Source organism: Bufo gargarizans, chromosome 4, assembly GCF_014858855.1.
Source record: "Bufo gargarizans isolate SCDJY-AF-19 chromosome 4, ASM1485885v1, whole genome shotgun sequence".
Lineage (NCBI taxonomy): Eukaryota > Metazoa > Chordata > Amphibia > Anura > Bufonidae > Bufo > Bufo gargarizans.
In genome coordinates this window covers 361,315,522-361,328,813 of record NC_058083.1, presented here as the reverse complement: position 1 = coordinate 361,328,813, position 13,292 = coordinate 361,315,522, and the positions used below count along the sequence as shown (strand labels likewise).

The 13,292-nt window shown below is 41.5% G+C and overlaps 1 protein-coding gene across 1 annotated transcript in view; it reads right to left on the bottom strand.

Annotated features, from left to right (window-relative positions):
* MEMO1 (mediator of cell motility 1) overlaps positions 1 to 13,292 on the bottom strand; it is a 120,571-nt gene that overhangs the window by 34,047 nt on the left and 73,232 nt on the right. The window contains exons 6-7 of the mRNA XM_044290277.1: positions 10,446 to 10,588; positions 1,705 to 1,781 (exon numbers count right to left, since the gene is read on the bottom strand). Of these exons, the coding sequence (XP_044146212.1) occupies positions 1,705 to 1,781; positions 10,446 to 10,588 (220 nt within the window). The remainder of the gene's footprint in view (positions 1 to 1,704; positions 1,782 to 10,445; positions 10,589 to 13,292) is intronic.

Sequence of the window (13,292 nt, the reverse complement as noted above, 5' to 3'; positions counted from 1 at the left end):
TCTGGATGTAAACTGCTGCACATGGCAGGGTTCAGAAGGGAAAGATAATAATTACTCTTACCAGTAATTTGATTTACCATAGCCTCCACAATAGCAATGATGGGAGGCTGGACCATCCTCCTAGCAGCGCCATTGGGGAGGCGTTAGGGAAAACCCAACTTTTGGCTTTTGCAGAGATTTTCATGGATTGGTTTATAGGTGACATGTTGCTATTGAACAGCTTCTGAGGTATCAGTATAGCCATTTTCTGAGAACCATACGTTTATTTTTCTCTAGATGTAGCTGTATGAGGGCTAATTTTTTTTATAAAATAAGTTGCCAATATCATTGGTTCTATTTTGGGGTACATACCATTTTTTTTATCACTTTTTTTTTGCTTTTTGGGAAGCAGGATAAAGAATAGACAGCAATTTAGCAATTGCTTTTTTAGGCTTTATATTTGCCATGTACAATGTATAAGAAAAATGACACCCTATCTTTTTCTGCTGGTCACTTTTACACAAAGCATTTTTATAAAAATAAAATGTTTTTACATTTTCTGAAAGCGTATTTTTTTTTTAGCAATGGTCTTGTGAGAGGGCTTGGTTTTTGCATGATGAGGTGACTGTTTGATTGGCAACATTTTAGGGTACATATGACTTTTTGATCGCTGTATATAACACTTTTTACGAGGCAAGGTGACCCAAAAAAATGGCTGTTCTGGTACAGTTTTATTTTTTAGTTTTTTTTTTACTGCGTTCACCTAATGGGGCAAAGCAAGAACAGTTCGTTACCAAAACAGTGATCCCTAATATGCACTTTTTTCTTTACTTTTGTTACGTTTTACACAATAACAGCATTTTTGAAAATAAAAAAATAAAATCCTTTTAGTTTTGTCCCATGATGGGACTTCAACTTTTCAGGGTCTGATCCCTGTTTCAATGCAGTAAAATACATGCTGTATTGTACTGCATTAAACTGTAAGAATTACACTGACAGTTGGCCTATGCGACCCAGCCTTTGGGGCTAGACCTCATAGACTTCCGTATCTGGCAGGTCCAGAGGCCTGTGTGAAGCCTGGGGCTGTCTTAAAAGCCATTGGCACCCCCCATCCCAGCTGATGAGGTCAGAGAGGGTGCCTCCTCCCTCTGCAAACTCATAACATGCTGCGGTCTGCACTGACCATGGAATCTAATCTACTGGACTGGTGTTTTCACCGATGCTAGTGGATACAGCCGGGTCCCTGCTGCTGATCAAGTGAGCGTAGCCTCTCCTCCCGTCCAATCAGCGCACCATAGATGTACATGTCCAGCCTTTCCTGCGATGTGACTGTCATCCCTGCTAGAACCATTCGGGCACATGTTGGCAATGAGGCCACGTACTGGCCAACCACAGTCACAGGAATGTTTGTGGAACATCACCACTTCTGGTCCGGTGGGGACAGAAACCATGAGCGAAAAGATGCTTTAGAAATGTACCGATGCATTAAAAAGCGCCAGAGGTATACCTTCTTCTCTTGAAGTCATACCTTTTCTAATACACCAATCTTTAGTAAAAGTCTGTGGAATTTTGATGAAACAAATCTAACAAGAGGTGAATGCCTTGTATTGTCCATGCGCAAACTGAAATCTTTGCTAGCTATGAGCTGCCACAGATTTGAATTATAAATGATGGCAGTTTAATCGTGTAAATTACGTTACGTGTTGGCACTGTATTATCTCTTACCATTTTGTCTAAGTTTTCAATTGACCTACAGATTTCTCCTTGAGATTCATCATAATATGTATAACGAAAACGTTGACCTGGAAAAGTAAGTTAAGTTTATTAGATGCATGTTAATAGAAGAAAAACAAGTGGATGGGACTAAACTCAGATATCCCCTCTAAGGAAAAAAATAAAATAAAAAGAAAAGAAAACAAGGCAAAACCATGCACTGAGTTGTGTTGCTGCTAGAATACTGGTATGTATGATTATGCCCCAAACATGAAAATTTTTGTCAAATATTACTTTAGCAATTACCTGCTCCACACGGTTCAGTTCCACTCCCATATGTATCCCAAACACAGAGCAAAAGAAGCTAAGCCAATTGATATATGGCTTGGTGGGAAAAGCTTGTAATTTAATCATTAAAGGTGTTTTCTGGGTTATCATAAAAAGAGTCTCAGTGCCAGTAAAAGCCTTTCTTCTGCACCATCCTCCCGCTGGGTTTTATACAATGCTATATACAGCAGGACACAGTGGAGAACTGCGAATGGCTGCAGTGGTCACGTGCAGTATACCTCCATGTCACTGCTGCAGCATTGTATAAAACCAGCGGGAGGATGGTGCAGAAGAAAGGCTTTTACTGGCACAGACTCTTTATGATATTAAAGGGGTTTTCTGGGTTATCATAAAAAGAGTCTCAGTGCCAGTAAAAGCCTTTCTTCTGCACCATCCTCCCGCTGGTTTTATACAATGCTGCAGCAGTGACATGGAGGTATACTGCACGTGACCACTGCAGCCATTCGCAGTTCTCCACTGTGTCCTGCTGTATATAGCATTGTATAAAACCCAGCGGGAGGATGGTGCAGAAGAAAGGCTTTTACTGGCACTGAGACTCTTTTTATGGTAACCCAGAAAACCCCTTTAATATCATAAAAAGAGTCTCAGTGCCAGTAAAAGCCTTTCTTCTGCACCATCCTCCCACTGGTTTTATACAATGCTGCAGCAGTGACATGGAGGTATACTGCACGTGACCACTGCAGCCATTCGCAGTTCTCCACTGTGTCCTGCTGTATATAGCATTGTATAAAACCCAGCGGGAGGATGGTGCAGAAGAAAGGCTTTTACTGGCACTGAGACTCTTTTTATGATAACCCAGAAAACACCTTTAATGATTAAATTACAAGCTTTTCCCACCAAGCCATATATCAATTGGCTTAGCTTCTTTTGCTCTATAAAACATTCTGCCTGCAGATTTCACTGTATTTTCATACAAGATTCATACAGATTTCACTGTATTTTAAAAGGGAAGCTTCCATTAGGAAGGGGTAAATATATATATTTTTTTAATTTTGGAAGTACTATGCCATTAAATACAAAATGTATTGTCCTTATCTAGCAGTAATCACAAAGAGATTCCTCAGTAGTAAGGAGGAATTCTCAGTTTATGACACTGCTGTGCAAGAGAAGAGGTCATCTCATGGTGGAGGATTAGAATGACAGCTCTGCCATACTTGATAGGCCTAGAGAAAGACATGGAGGAGGCAGACAAGGACTAAACATGAACACACCTTCCATGCCTCCAATTTATAATGACAGTACTCCTCAAATAATTGTGTACTACTGGCTCATCTAAAAACAAATACACTATAGGAGCTAAGGAGTTGAGCCGTGTCTTGTGAAGCCCTGCCAGATGTTTTTGGGCTCAGCTCATTTAAGGCTAAAGTCGCAGTACAGATAAGCTGAACTTGCGCCACTGGATATTAATAACGTAAATGATGGCAGAAGATGAAGAAATCCCTCGCATTTTATAAATAAAAAAAACTTGCAGTGAGTTTTGGGGTCAGACTGACACAATATATAACCCCAAAATTGTAAAGCAGGGATGTGAAACGCGTGGCCCTCCAGATGCTGCAGCTATCAGGGCATGCTGGAAGTTCTGCCACATGCTGGTGGGGCACGAGTTTGACACCCCTGCTGTAAACAGTCTATACAGGACTACAGACAGAGGAGTCAAATCATACAAAATGAGTGGTGCTTTCACAGCCCAATTTTGTCAGAACCACAGAAGTTGTTGCTTTGTATTTCTGTATTCTGAGATATTTTTTATGTTGATGTGACTGTATGAGGAGGACTTTCACGTTACAAAGTGCATTTTTCAACTGCACAATTTTAACATAACTAACCGTAACCAACTTCCACCTACCGGGTTATCCCAGCAGTTGTGGCAAGAGAAGGGTTGTGTATTGTAGAAATACTCCAGCCACAACTCCTTGTCCTTAAATATGCCGATGCAGATCCCCTGTAAAAAGGCGCTATCAAAATCTGGATACAAATATCACCATCTTTCTGAGTCTGTGGATGCGAGAGGACACAATTCACAATTGTACTTTGGCTCTTTGCAGATGCTGGATATTTAGCTCCAAAAACAGGATGCCCTAATAGGACATATGGACAGTGGTGGTGTTCATAAAACAACCATTTTAAAGGGATTGTCCAGGATTTTGATATTTCAATATCAGGTCTTTAGGAGTCTGACATCACACTGGTTACCTGGAATTACACAGCTCCAGCTGTTTTGTAGTAAACCCAGCCCTGGAGCTACACGGTAACAGCCGATGGTGGGAGTGCTGAGCTACCGATTATGGAACAATTAGATGCTAAACCAAACTGGCATGACATCTAAGGACAACACAAAACCTTACATAGGTAATCCCCAGGATTTACAGTATAATGCACATCAGCACTGGCCAGTGGGATAGTGGCAAGTGTGCAGTATTGGAAGGTGCACCAAGTGTCAAAAAGTCTGTGTCATTGTGCGCCAAGAGGAGCCACGGCATGTGGCAGATTACTGCCATATAAAGCAGCTGCCAGCTAAAGATGCCGAGCTCCCATGTGGTGCAGGGAGCGGCACTGCTACAGCAGAAAAGGTGCCGTGCCAGTGAAGTAACAGCCATTCTACATGGGTCAGACTCTAGTACTGGTGGGACTGGAATCTGGTGAATGGGAAGTCTGAAGCACAATGATTACACACAGTGGTTTACCATTCTCTTACCCAGATATGTCACAGTCACTGTGACGGCTGACCTTGCACTAAAATGTTACTATGAGCTCAAGCAGAGTAGATGACAATGGGCAAAGTTAAGCCCCTCAATCACTATCACCCAGAGCCACACTGCTTGTGAATGTGAAACCATGTGAAAACTATTTATTCCAAATGCTTTGTTAAAGGGGGTTTTCTGACCATTTTCTACCGAAGACCTAGTCTCTGACACACAGGACCCCCGCGGATCAGCCTTCTCGCAGTTTACTCTAGGACAGTGACGTCACATTCAACAGTCTCGAGTGAATGGGGCAGAGGGCCATGTCAAGCACAGCCGTTATACAATGGGTCCGATCAGATACGGATGACCTATCCTGAGGATAGGTCATCAGTATAAAACAGTCGGAAAACCCCTTTAACTTATAGAACAAAAAGACAAGTGCATCCAATTTCTCATTATGCACATATGAAAGAAATTCATGTATTCATGTCATAAAATAGAAATAACTACTTTAAACAGGTTTTGCAGACCCTTAAAAGGAGTCTGTCAGCAGTTTTGACCATGCTTAAGAAATTGACAGCACTAGGCAGGGGGTGGGGAGTGCAGTCAGAATATGAAGTGATGCTTATTTGATCCCGACCAATAGATCCGGTCTCTTGGATTTCTGGGACAGCAGTTCCGTTCCAACGTGCGCCAAGGACAACATTTATCTGGGTCGGGCAGGTCTGGACCACTATTTTAGTATTAGATAACCCCTTTAACAAAGTAGATTGCACAGTTACTCTCGGTTAAGAAATGCCTAGCTGCACCTCTGGAATTGGCTGAACAAACTATTCTTCCCAGCTCTACCATAAACATGAAAACTCTGCTCAGATGAACTTTCCTTTATAAGGGAAAAGAGAATAAGTAACGTTGGCCACAGAAACGGGATAGTTGTTGGCTTAGCATTACTCCTCCTATCTCCATCATAAACGTACACGTTGGTATTCTAGTACTGCCATTTAAAACTTTTTTTTTTTCTCTGCTTAATTAAGGGGAGTGCCCTGGGCAACCAGGTGCTATAAATTAACCCACTAAAACTCTCTAGAGCCTGCTCTTCCTGGGGCTTGCTCTACTAAATGGGCTTCTTATTAAGTGGAGTTAAAAAAACAAGGAGTTTAAGAAAAGGAGTTTGGAAACTAAGGTTGGATATAATTTCCTTGTGTGTTGTTGGCTTGGTTTAGCGTAGCCCTTCGGCTACAGAAGACAGGGTCTAGGTCTGAATCATATATACTGTTTTACTTTTTTACTGTTGTAATCCCCATTTAGTATGTGTTGCACAATTTACAACGCAGTCCAGTGCACATCTTGCATGATGTATGCAGTCCTGGAACAGGAGTTCAAGGGTGCATATCTTTGTTCTAGATGTGAGCAAATAACCCGTTTGGAATCGCAAATCGAGTCTCTAAACGGGCAAGTTGCAACACTGAGAGGCATTGATAATTTGCAAAAGAGTTTGCTTCTCACCGAGAAAGCACTCTTTGGGGTAGATGAGGGGGAGGGTGACAGAGAGGAGGCTGAGGAAAGTGAGGTAGCTAGCTGGGTAACAGTTAGAAAGCGGGGTAGAGGGAAGAGTGCCAGGGAGGCTAGCCCTGATCTGACACACCCCAACAAGTTTGCACGTTTGGCAGATGAGGGGGATGTCAGTCCGGGGACAGCACTGCTGCAGCCGGACACTTCCTCTGCCAGTCAGGGGAATGTCAGCTCCAGTAAGCAGGGAACCAGGAGAGCAGGGCAGGCCAGACAGGTGCTGGTAGTGGGCGACTCCATTATTAGGGGAACAGATAGGGAAATCTGTCACAAAGACCGTGATCGCCGAACAGTGTGCTGTCTTCCTGGCGCTAGAGTTCGACACATTGCGGATCGGGTTGACAGATTACTGGGAGGGGCTGGAGAAGATCCAGCGGTCATGGTCCATATCGGAACCAATGACAAAGTTAGAGGTAGGTGGAGAGTCCTTAAAAATGATTTCAGGGATTTAGGTCAAAAGCTGAGGGCAAGGACCTCAAAGGTAGTATTTTCCGAAATACTGCCTGTACCTCGGGCCACACAAGAAAGGCAGCGGGAGATTATGGAGATTAACAAGTGGCTCAAGAACTGGTGTAGGAAGGAGGGGTTTGGGTTCCTGGAGAACTATCGGCTACAGGCTCTATCGTAGGGACGGGCTGCACCTCAATGGGGAAGGGGCAGCTGTGCTGGGGAGAAAGATGGCTAGAAGGTTGGAGAAGTGTTTAAACTAGGGACTGGGGGGAGGGTAATTACGTTATAGGACGGGAAGATAGTGCAGATAGAGACCGGGGGCAAAGTAATGGGACTGGGGGAGGAATGGAAGGAGGGACTAGAACAGTTCAGAAGGAAAGGTGTAGGGTAAAAAATATACATAAACCTCTCAAATGTATGTATACTAATGCCAGAAGCCTGACTAATAAAACTGGTGAACTGGAATTAGTGATGTGTGAGGAGAACTATGACATAGTGGGAATAACTGAGACATGGCTGGATGATAGCTATGACTGGGCGGTTAATGTACAAGGTTACAGTCTGTTTAGAAAGGATCGTCAAAACCGGAGAGGCGGAGGGGTCTGCCTCTATGTAAAGTCCGGTCTAAAGCCCACACTCCGCGAAGATATAAATGAGGGACATGAACATGTGGAGTCAGTGTGGGTAGAGATACATGGAGCTAAAAACAACAATAAATTACTAATAGGAGTTTACTATAAACCACCTAATATACCAGAGTCCACAGAAAATCTATTACTAAACGAGATAGACGAGGCGGCAAATCATAATGAGGTGGTTATTATGGGGGACTTCAACTACCCAGATATAGACTGGGAAACTGAAACTTGTATATCTCATAAAGGAAACAGGTTCTTGGCAATAACCAAACACAATTACCTCTCCCAACTGGTTCAGGACCCGACTAGAGGGACGGCCATACTGGACTTAGTATTAACCAATAGGCCGGACAGAACAACAGACGTGCAGGTTGGGGGACACCTGGGAAATAGTGACCACAAAGTAATAACCTTCCAATTATCATTCAAAAGAGCGTTTCTACAGGGAGGAACAAAAATACCAAACTTCAAAAAAAGCTAAATTTAGCCAACTAAGAGAGGCCATAGGCCAAACTAACTGGGACAAAGTCCTCAAAAATAAAAATACAGCCACAAAATGGGATATCTTTAAAAACATCCTAAAATCTCATTGTGAGAGGTACATACCGTATGGTAATAAAAGGTTAAGGAATAAAAAGAAACCAATGTGGATAAATAGAACTGTAACGAAAGCAATAAATGACAAAAAGAAAGCATATCATTCACTGAAACAGGAGGGGAGCACGGAAGCACTGAAAAACTATAAGGAAAAAAATAGAACATGTAAAAAACAAAAGCGGCCAAACTAGAGACCGAGAGATTAATTGCCAAAGAGAGTAAAACTAACCCTAAAATGTTCTTCAATTATATAAATGTTAAAAAGTATAAATCTGAAGGTGTCGGCCCTTTAAAGAGTAATGAGGGGGAAGTCGCAGAGAGCGATGAGGAGAAAGCAAACCTGTTAAATATTTTTTTCTCCAATGTATTCACTGAGGAAAATAAATTGTCAGATGACATGCAGAATGCAAAAATAAATTCCCCATTAAAAGTGTCCTGTCTGACCCAGGAAGAAGTACATCAGCGACTTAAAAAGATTAAAATAGACAAATCGCCAGGACCGGATGGCATACACCCCCGTATCCTAAAGGAATTAAGTAATGTCATAGCCAGACCCTTATTTCTGATATTTGCAGACTCTATACTGACAGGGAATGTCCCACAGGATTGGCGCATGGCATATGTGGTGCCAATATTCAAAAAGGGGCCAAAAACAGACCCTGGAAACTATAGGCCGGTAAGTTTAACATCTGTTGTGGGTAAACTGTTTGAAGGTTTTCTGAGAGATGCTATATTAGAGCATCTCAACAGAAATAAGCAAATAACGCCATATCAGCATGGCTTCGTGAGGGATCGGTCATGTCAGACTAATTTAATCAGTTTCTATGAGGAGGTAAGTTCTAGACTTGACAGCGGCGAATCAATGGATGTCGTATATCTGGACTTCTCCAAAGCATTTGACACTGTACCACATAAAAGGTTAGTATATAAAATGAGAATGCTCGGACTGGGAGAAAACATCTGTATGTGGGTAAGTAACTGGCTCAGTGATAGAAAACAGAGGGTGGTTATTAACGGTACACACTCAGATTGGGTCACTGTCACTAGTGGGGTACCTCAGGGGTCAGTATTGGGCCCTATTCTCTTCAATATATTTATTAATGATCTTGTAGAAGGCTTGCATAGTAAAGTATCAATTTTCGCAGATGACACTAAACTGTGTAAAGTAATTTACACTGATGAGGATAGTATACTACTACAGAGGGATCTGGATAGACTGGAGGCTTGGGCAGATAAGTGGCAGATGGGGTTTAACACTGATAAATGTAAAGTTATGCACATGGGAAGGAAAAATGCAAGTCAACCGTACATACTAAATGGTAAAACACTCGATAACACTGACATGGAAAAGGATCTAGGAATTTTAATAAACAGCAAACTAAGCTGCAAAAACCAGTGTCAGGCAGCTGCTGCCAAGGCCAACAAGATAATGGACTGGACTGTGACGAGGGGACATCCTCTGCGCCTGGAGGAAAGAAGGTTTGTACACAAACATAGAAAAGGATTCTTTACGGTAAGAGCAGTGAGAATATGGAACTCTCTGCCTGAGGAGGTGGTGATGGTGAGTACAATAAAGGAATTCAAGAGGGGCCTGGACGTATTTCTGGAGCTTAATAATATTACAGGCTATAGCTACTAGAGAGGGGTCTTCCTCTGGATCAACTTGCGGGATAACAGGCCGAACTGGATGGACAAATGTCTTTTTTCGGCCTTATGTACTATGTTACTATGTATTGTAGACTGCATTTTTTAAAATAAACTGGGTGATTGAAATGAGCTGCTTCCAGACTCCTCTGGCAACTGCTTATCTCCCATGGGAACGACAGGATCGACCATGTAGTCCAACACAATGATCTTTATTTTCCCCACTATTTACCCAAGGGGAAGAGTTGGAAGACACCAATCACATTAGACATTCGTCTAAGGGCTCATACACATGACTGTATTTCCGTGTCCGTTTTTTTGCAGCCCTTATGTGGAACCATTCACTTCAACGGGTCTGCAAAAAAACAGAAATTACACTGTGTGCATTCAGTTTCTATAAAAATAGAACATGTCCTATTCTTGTCCATTTTGCGGCCAAGGACAGGCACTGTTACAATGGATCCGCAAAAAGTAAAATAAAAATTGATGCAACACAGACGTCATCCATTTTTTTTTGTGGACCGCAAAATACATACGATTGTGCGTATGAGCACTAATAATGCCAAAATTTATGGGTTTTTACAACGTTTAATTTATGGGTTTTTGCAAAGCCTCCTTAAAAGGGAACCTGTCATGTTGAACACGGTATCTGAAGTGCAGGCAGCAGGTTATAGAGTGGGAGAAGCTGGGCAGACTGATATATAGTTCTGTGGGAAAGGATTCCGTAAAACCTGCAGTTTATTCATTTAAATCCTGTGGGCTTTGAAGTCCTTTTTAAACTGTAGGTTTCCTGTTTAGTTAACTAGGCAGATCTCTTACTTACCCCAATGACAAAAATCTGATGAAATTACAAAGAGGTTAGATGGATCTGCTAAGTATTTGCTAAAAAGTTTCCCAAATTCTTGTTCCTTTGATTCGCTAAGTGCTCCAACCAACACAGGAACAATGGTAAACTCATCTTTATGGCTAAAAGAGAAATACAGAAGGGTTAGCAAAGACAAAGATGTTATACGAGACATGACTGTGGTTAAAAAGATACCGGTTATGCTTATTTTTTGTATGTAAAATTGGAAAGGGGGTGAATTGAATTTGTAATAATAGTTTTTTTGTAGATTTGAGGATTTGTACAATACACTGCAATAGAATAGCACTGAGGTCTATGGGATTCTGACAGGCTGTACCAGCTCGCTATGACAGGCCTAGGAGACTTTACGAAGATCCAAGTCCTGCAATTTCGTTATCTTCTTCTGTCTAACCCCACAGATGCCATGCTCACTACCGACTGTGGCATCTGAGGGGTTAAACAACTAGGATCAGCGTTATCTCTGATCCCAGCCATTGCAAACACTTGAGCGGGATCAGCTGATGACTCTGCTCCATGCACTTCAGGAGAGCAAAGGGGTTAAAGTTTACTTAATATGTCTCATATTCTGTACGGATTAACTTTACAAATGTATCTTTACAAGGGTCATAGCTCTGTTTATGATACAGAGCTCCAAATCATCATCTGAACACCCCTTATGGTAAGGCTATAAGGCGCAGGTTCCTCTGGAGACTCTGCAGCGGTGTTCACCCTATGCACTGCAGAGGATCGGCGGTGGAGGCCCACAGCGTAAATTTACATGCAGAGGATTTATTATTGGCAATACAAGTTATCATGCAGTGTGCGGATGAGATTTGCTTTAAGAGGTTGGCCACATTCTACCCATTTTTATAAGCATGAAAATGCTATCACCAGGGTGGCACCGACGTTCTCATTACTGAACTGATGCTCCCTGGCGAAGATCAGTCCTACTCACCTCACCGTGCAGTACTCTGGTCCCAACATTCGTGGCTGATGGATGGGCATGTGAGCAGACTTATCAATCAGCGCTCTTCACTAAATAAGCCTGCGCACAGCACTGCGCATTTGTTAGTTCTGAATGCTGTCCACAATGGAGGTCGCTGACCGATAGATCTGGTAACATGCCCCTCCGTCTTTTCCCCTGGTATTAGAGAGTGGAAAAAAAGGCTGTTCCTGCACATTTAGAAGTAGAGAACGTCCTTTAAATTGGCCTGTGCAAGAGGATTTTGAGTTCTGTGACAAACATTACAAAAATACCCTAATCCCTATAAAGATACAAGATTAATCAGAACAGAATTATGAACTAAATAAGAATAGCTACATTTTAAGCAAAAAAAGTGGCTCGCAGACTGAAATACTGTACATTTTTTAAACAATCATTGGTGATTATTAGAAAAGTGACAAAATGTATTTTCAATAGCGTGTTTGCGACTGAACACTGTTTCTTAGGTTCCTTTAATTTAGGCCTTTGAGCTAAGAGTGTGGGCAAGGAATAGGAATGGACGATTGATCACTGCACATGACTGGGCCTGAATGACTGTTCCTACCTTTACAAGGGGCAATTAGAAGGAACGGGTATTTGTTCCAGCGTTCATCCCTGATTCGATCCTTAGCCAGGTGGTATAATAAAAAAGTGAGTACAATAGTAAAACCCCATTTAGGGTGTATTTTTACACAGATTTTTAGTGGCAATTTTTTCTTAATGCAGCATGTTGAAGCAATGGCATTTCATGGATTTTTCAGGGGTTTTTTCCACGTCTTTCTCTATAGAGGAAAATGTGCCAGCACATAAATGTCATTAAGAATACACAAAAGCACAAGTGTTTTCTTTTGTTTTTTTTTTAGCAGTAAAGAATGGCAGAACAAATTTGTGTGCGAAGGAAGCCTTAATAAATGGGTTTCTGATCCAAGCAAATAAAATGTGTCAATGGTAAATTACATGTAATGGAGCTGTCTAATATGCCCTGTCTTTCATTTCCTTGTGGTTTTAGGAACCTTTGTGCAGGCAGACAGAATTTAATAAAAGGGGTTACCCTCCTTCATGTGATTCAGTGATAATGTTGAAAACATTCCTACTGGGCCAGTGCTGTGCTCCCTGGTGTAATTAGGTTACGGACGCTTCCTGGTTCTCGTGCCGCACATTAGGCACATGATCGAAGCCCAGTTAAAACCTGCGATGTTAGTGAGTTGCACCTGTACAGGAGCAACTCACGTACAGTACAGACCAAAAGTTTGGACACACCTTCTCATTGAAAGAGTTTTCTTTATTTTCACGACTATGAAAATTGTAGATTCACACTGAAGGCATCAAAACTATAAATAAACAAATGTGGAATTATATACATAACAAAAAAGTGCGAAACAACTGAAAATATGTCATATTCTAGGTTCTTTAACCACTTCAGCCCCGCTAGGTGAAACCCCCTTCATGACCAGGCCACTTTTTACACTTCGGCACTACACTACTTTCACCGTTTATCGCTCGGTCATGCAACTTACCACTCAAATGAATTTTACCTCCTTTTCTTCTCACTAATGGAGCTTTCATTTGGTGGTATTTTATTGCTGCTGACATTTTTACTTTTTTTGTTATTAATCAAAATGTAACGATTTTTTTGCAAAAAAATGACATTTTTCACTTTCAGCTGTGAAATTTTGCAAAAAAAACGACATCCATATATAAATTTTTCGCTAAATTTATAGTTCTACATGTCTTTGATAAAAAAAAAATGTTTGGGCAAAAAAAAAAAAATGGTTTGGGTAAAAGTTATAGCATTTACAAACTATGGTACAAAAATGTGAATTTCCGCTTTTTGAAACGGCTCT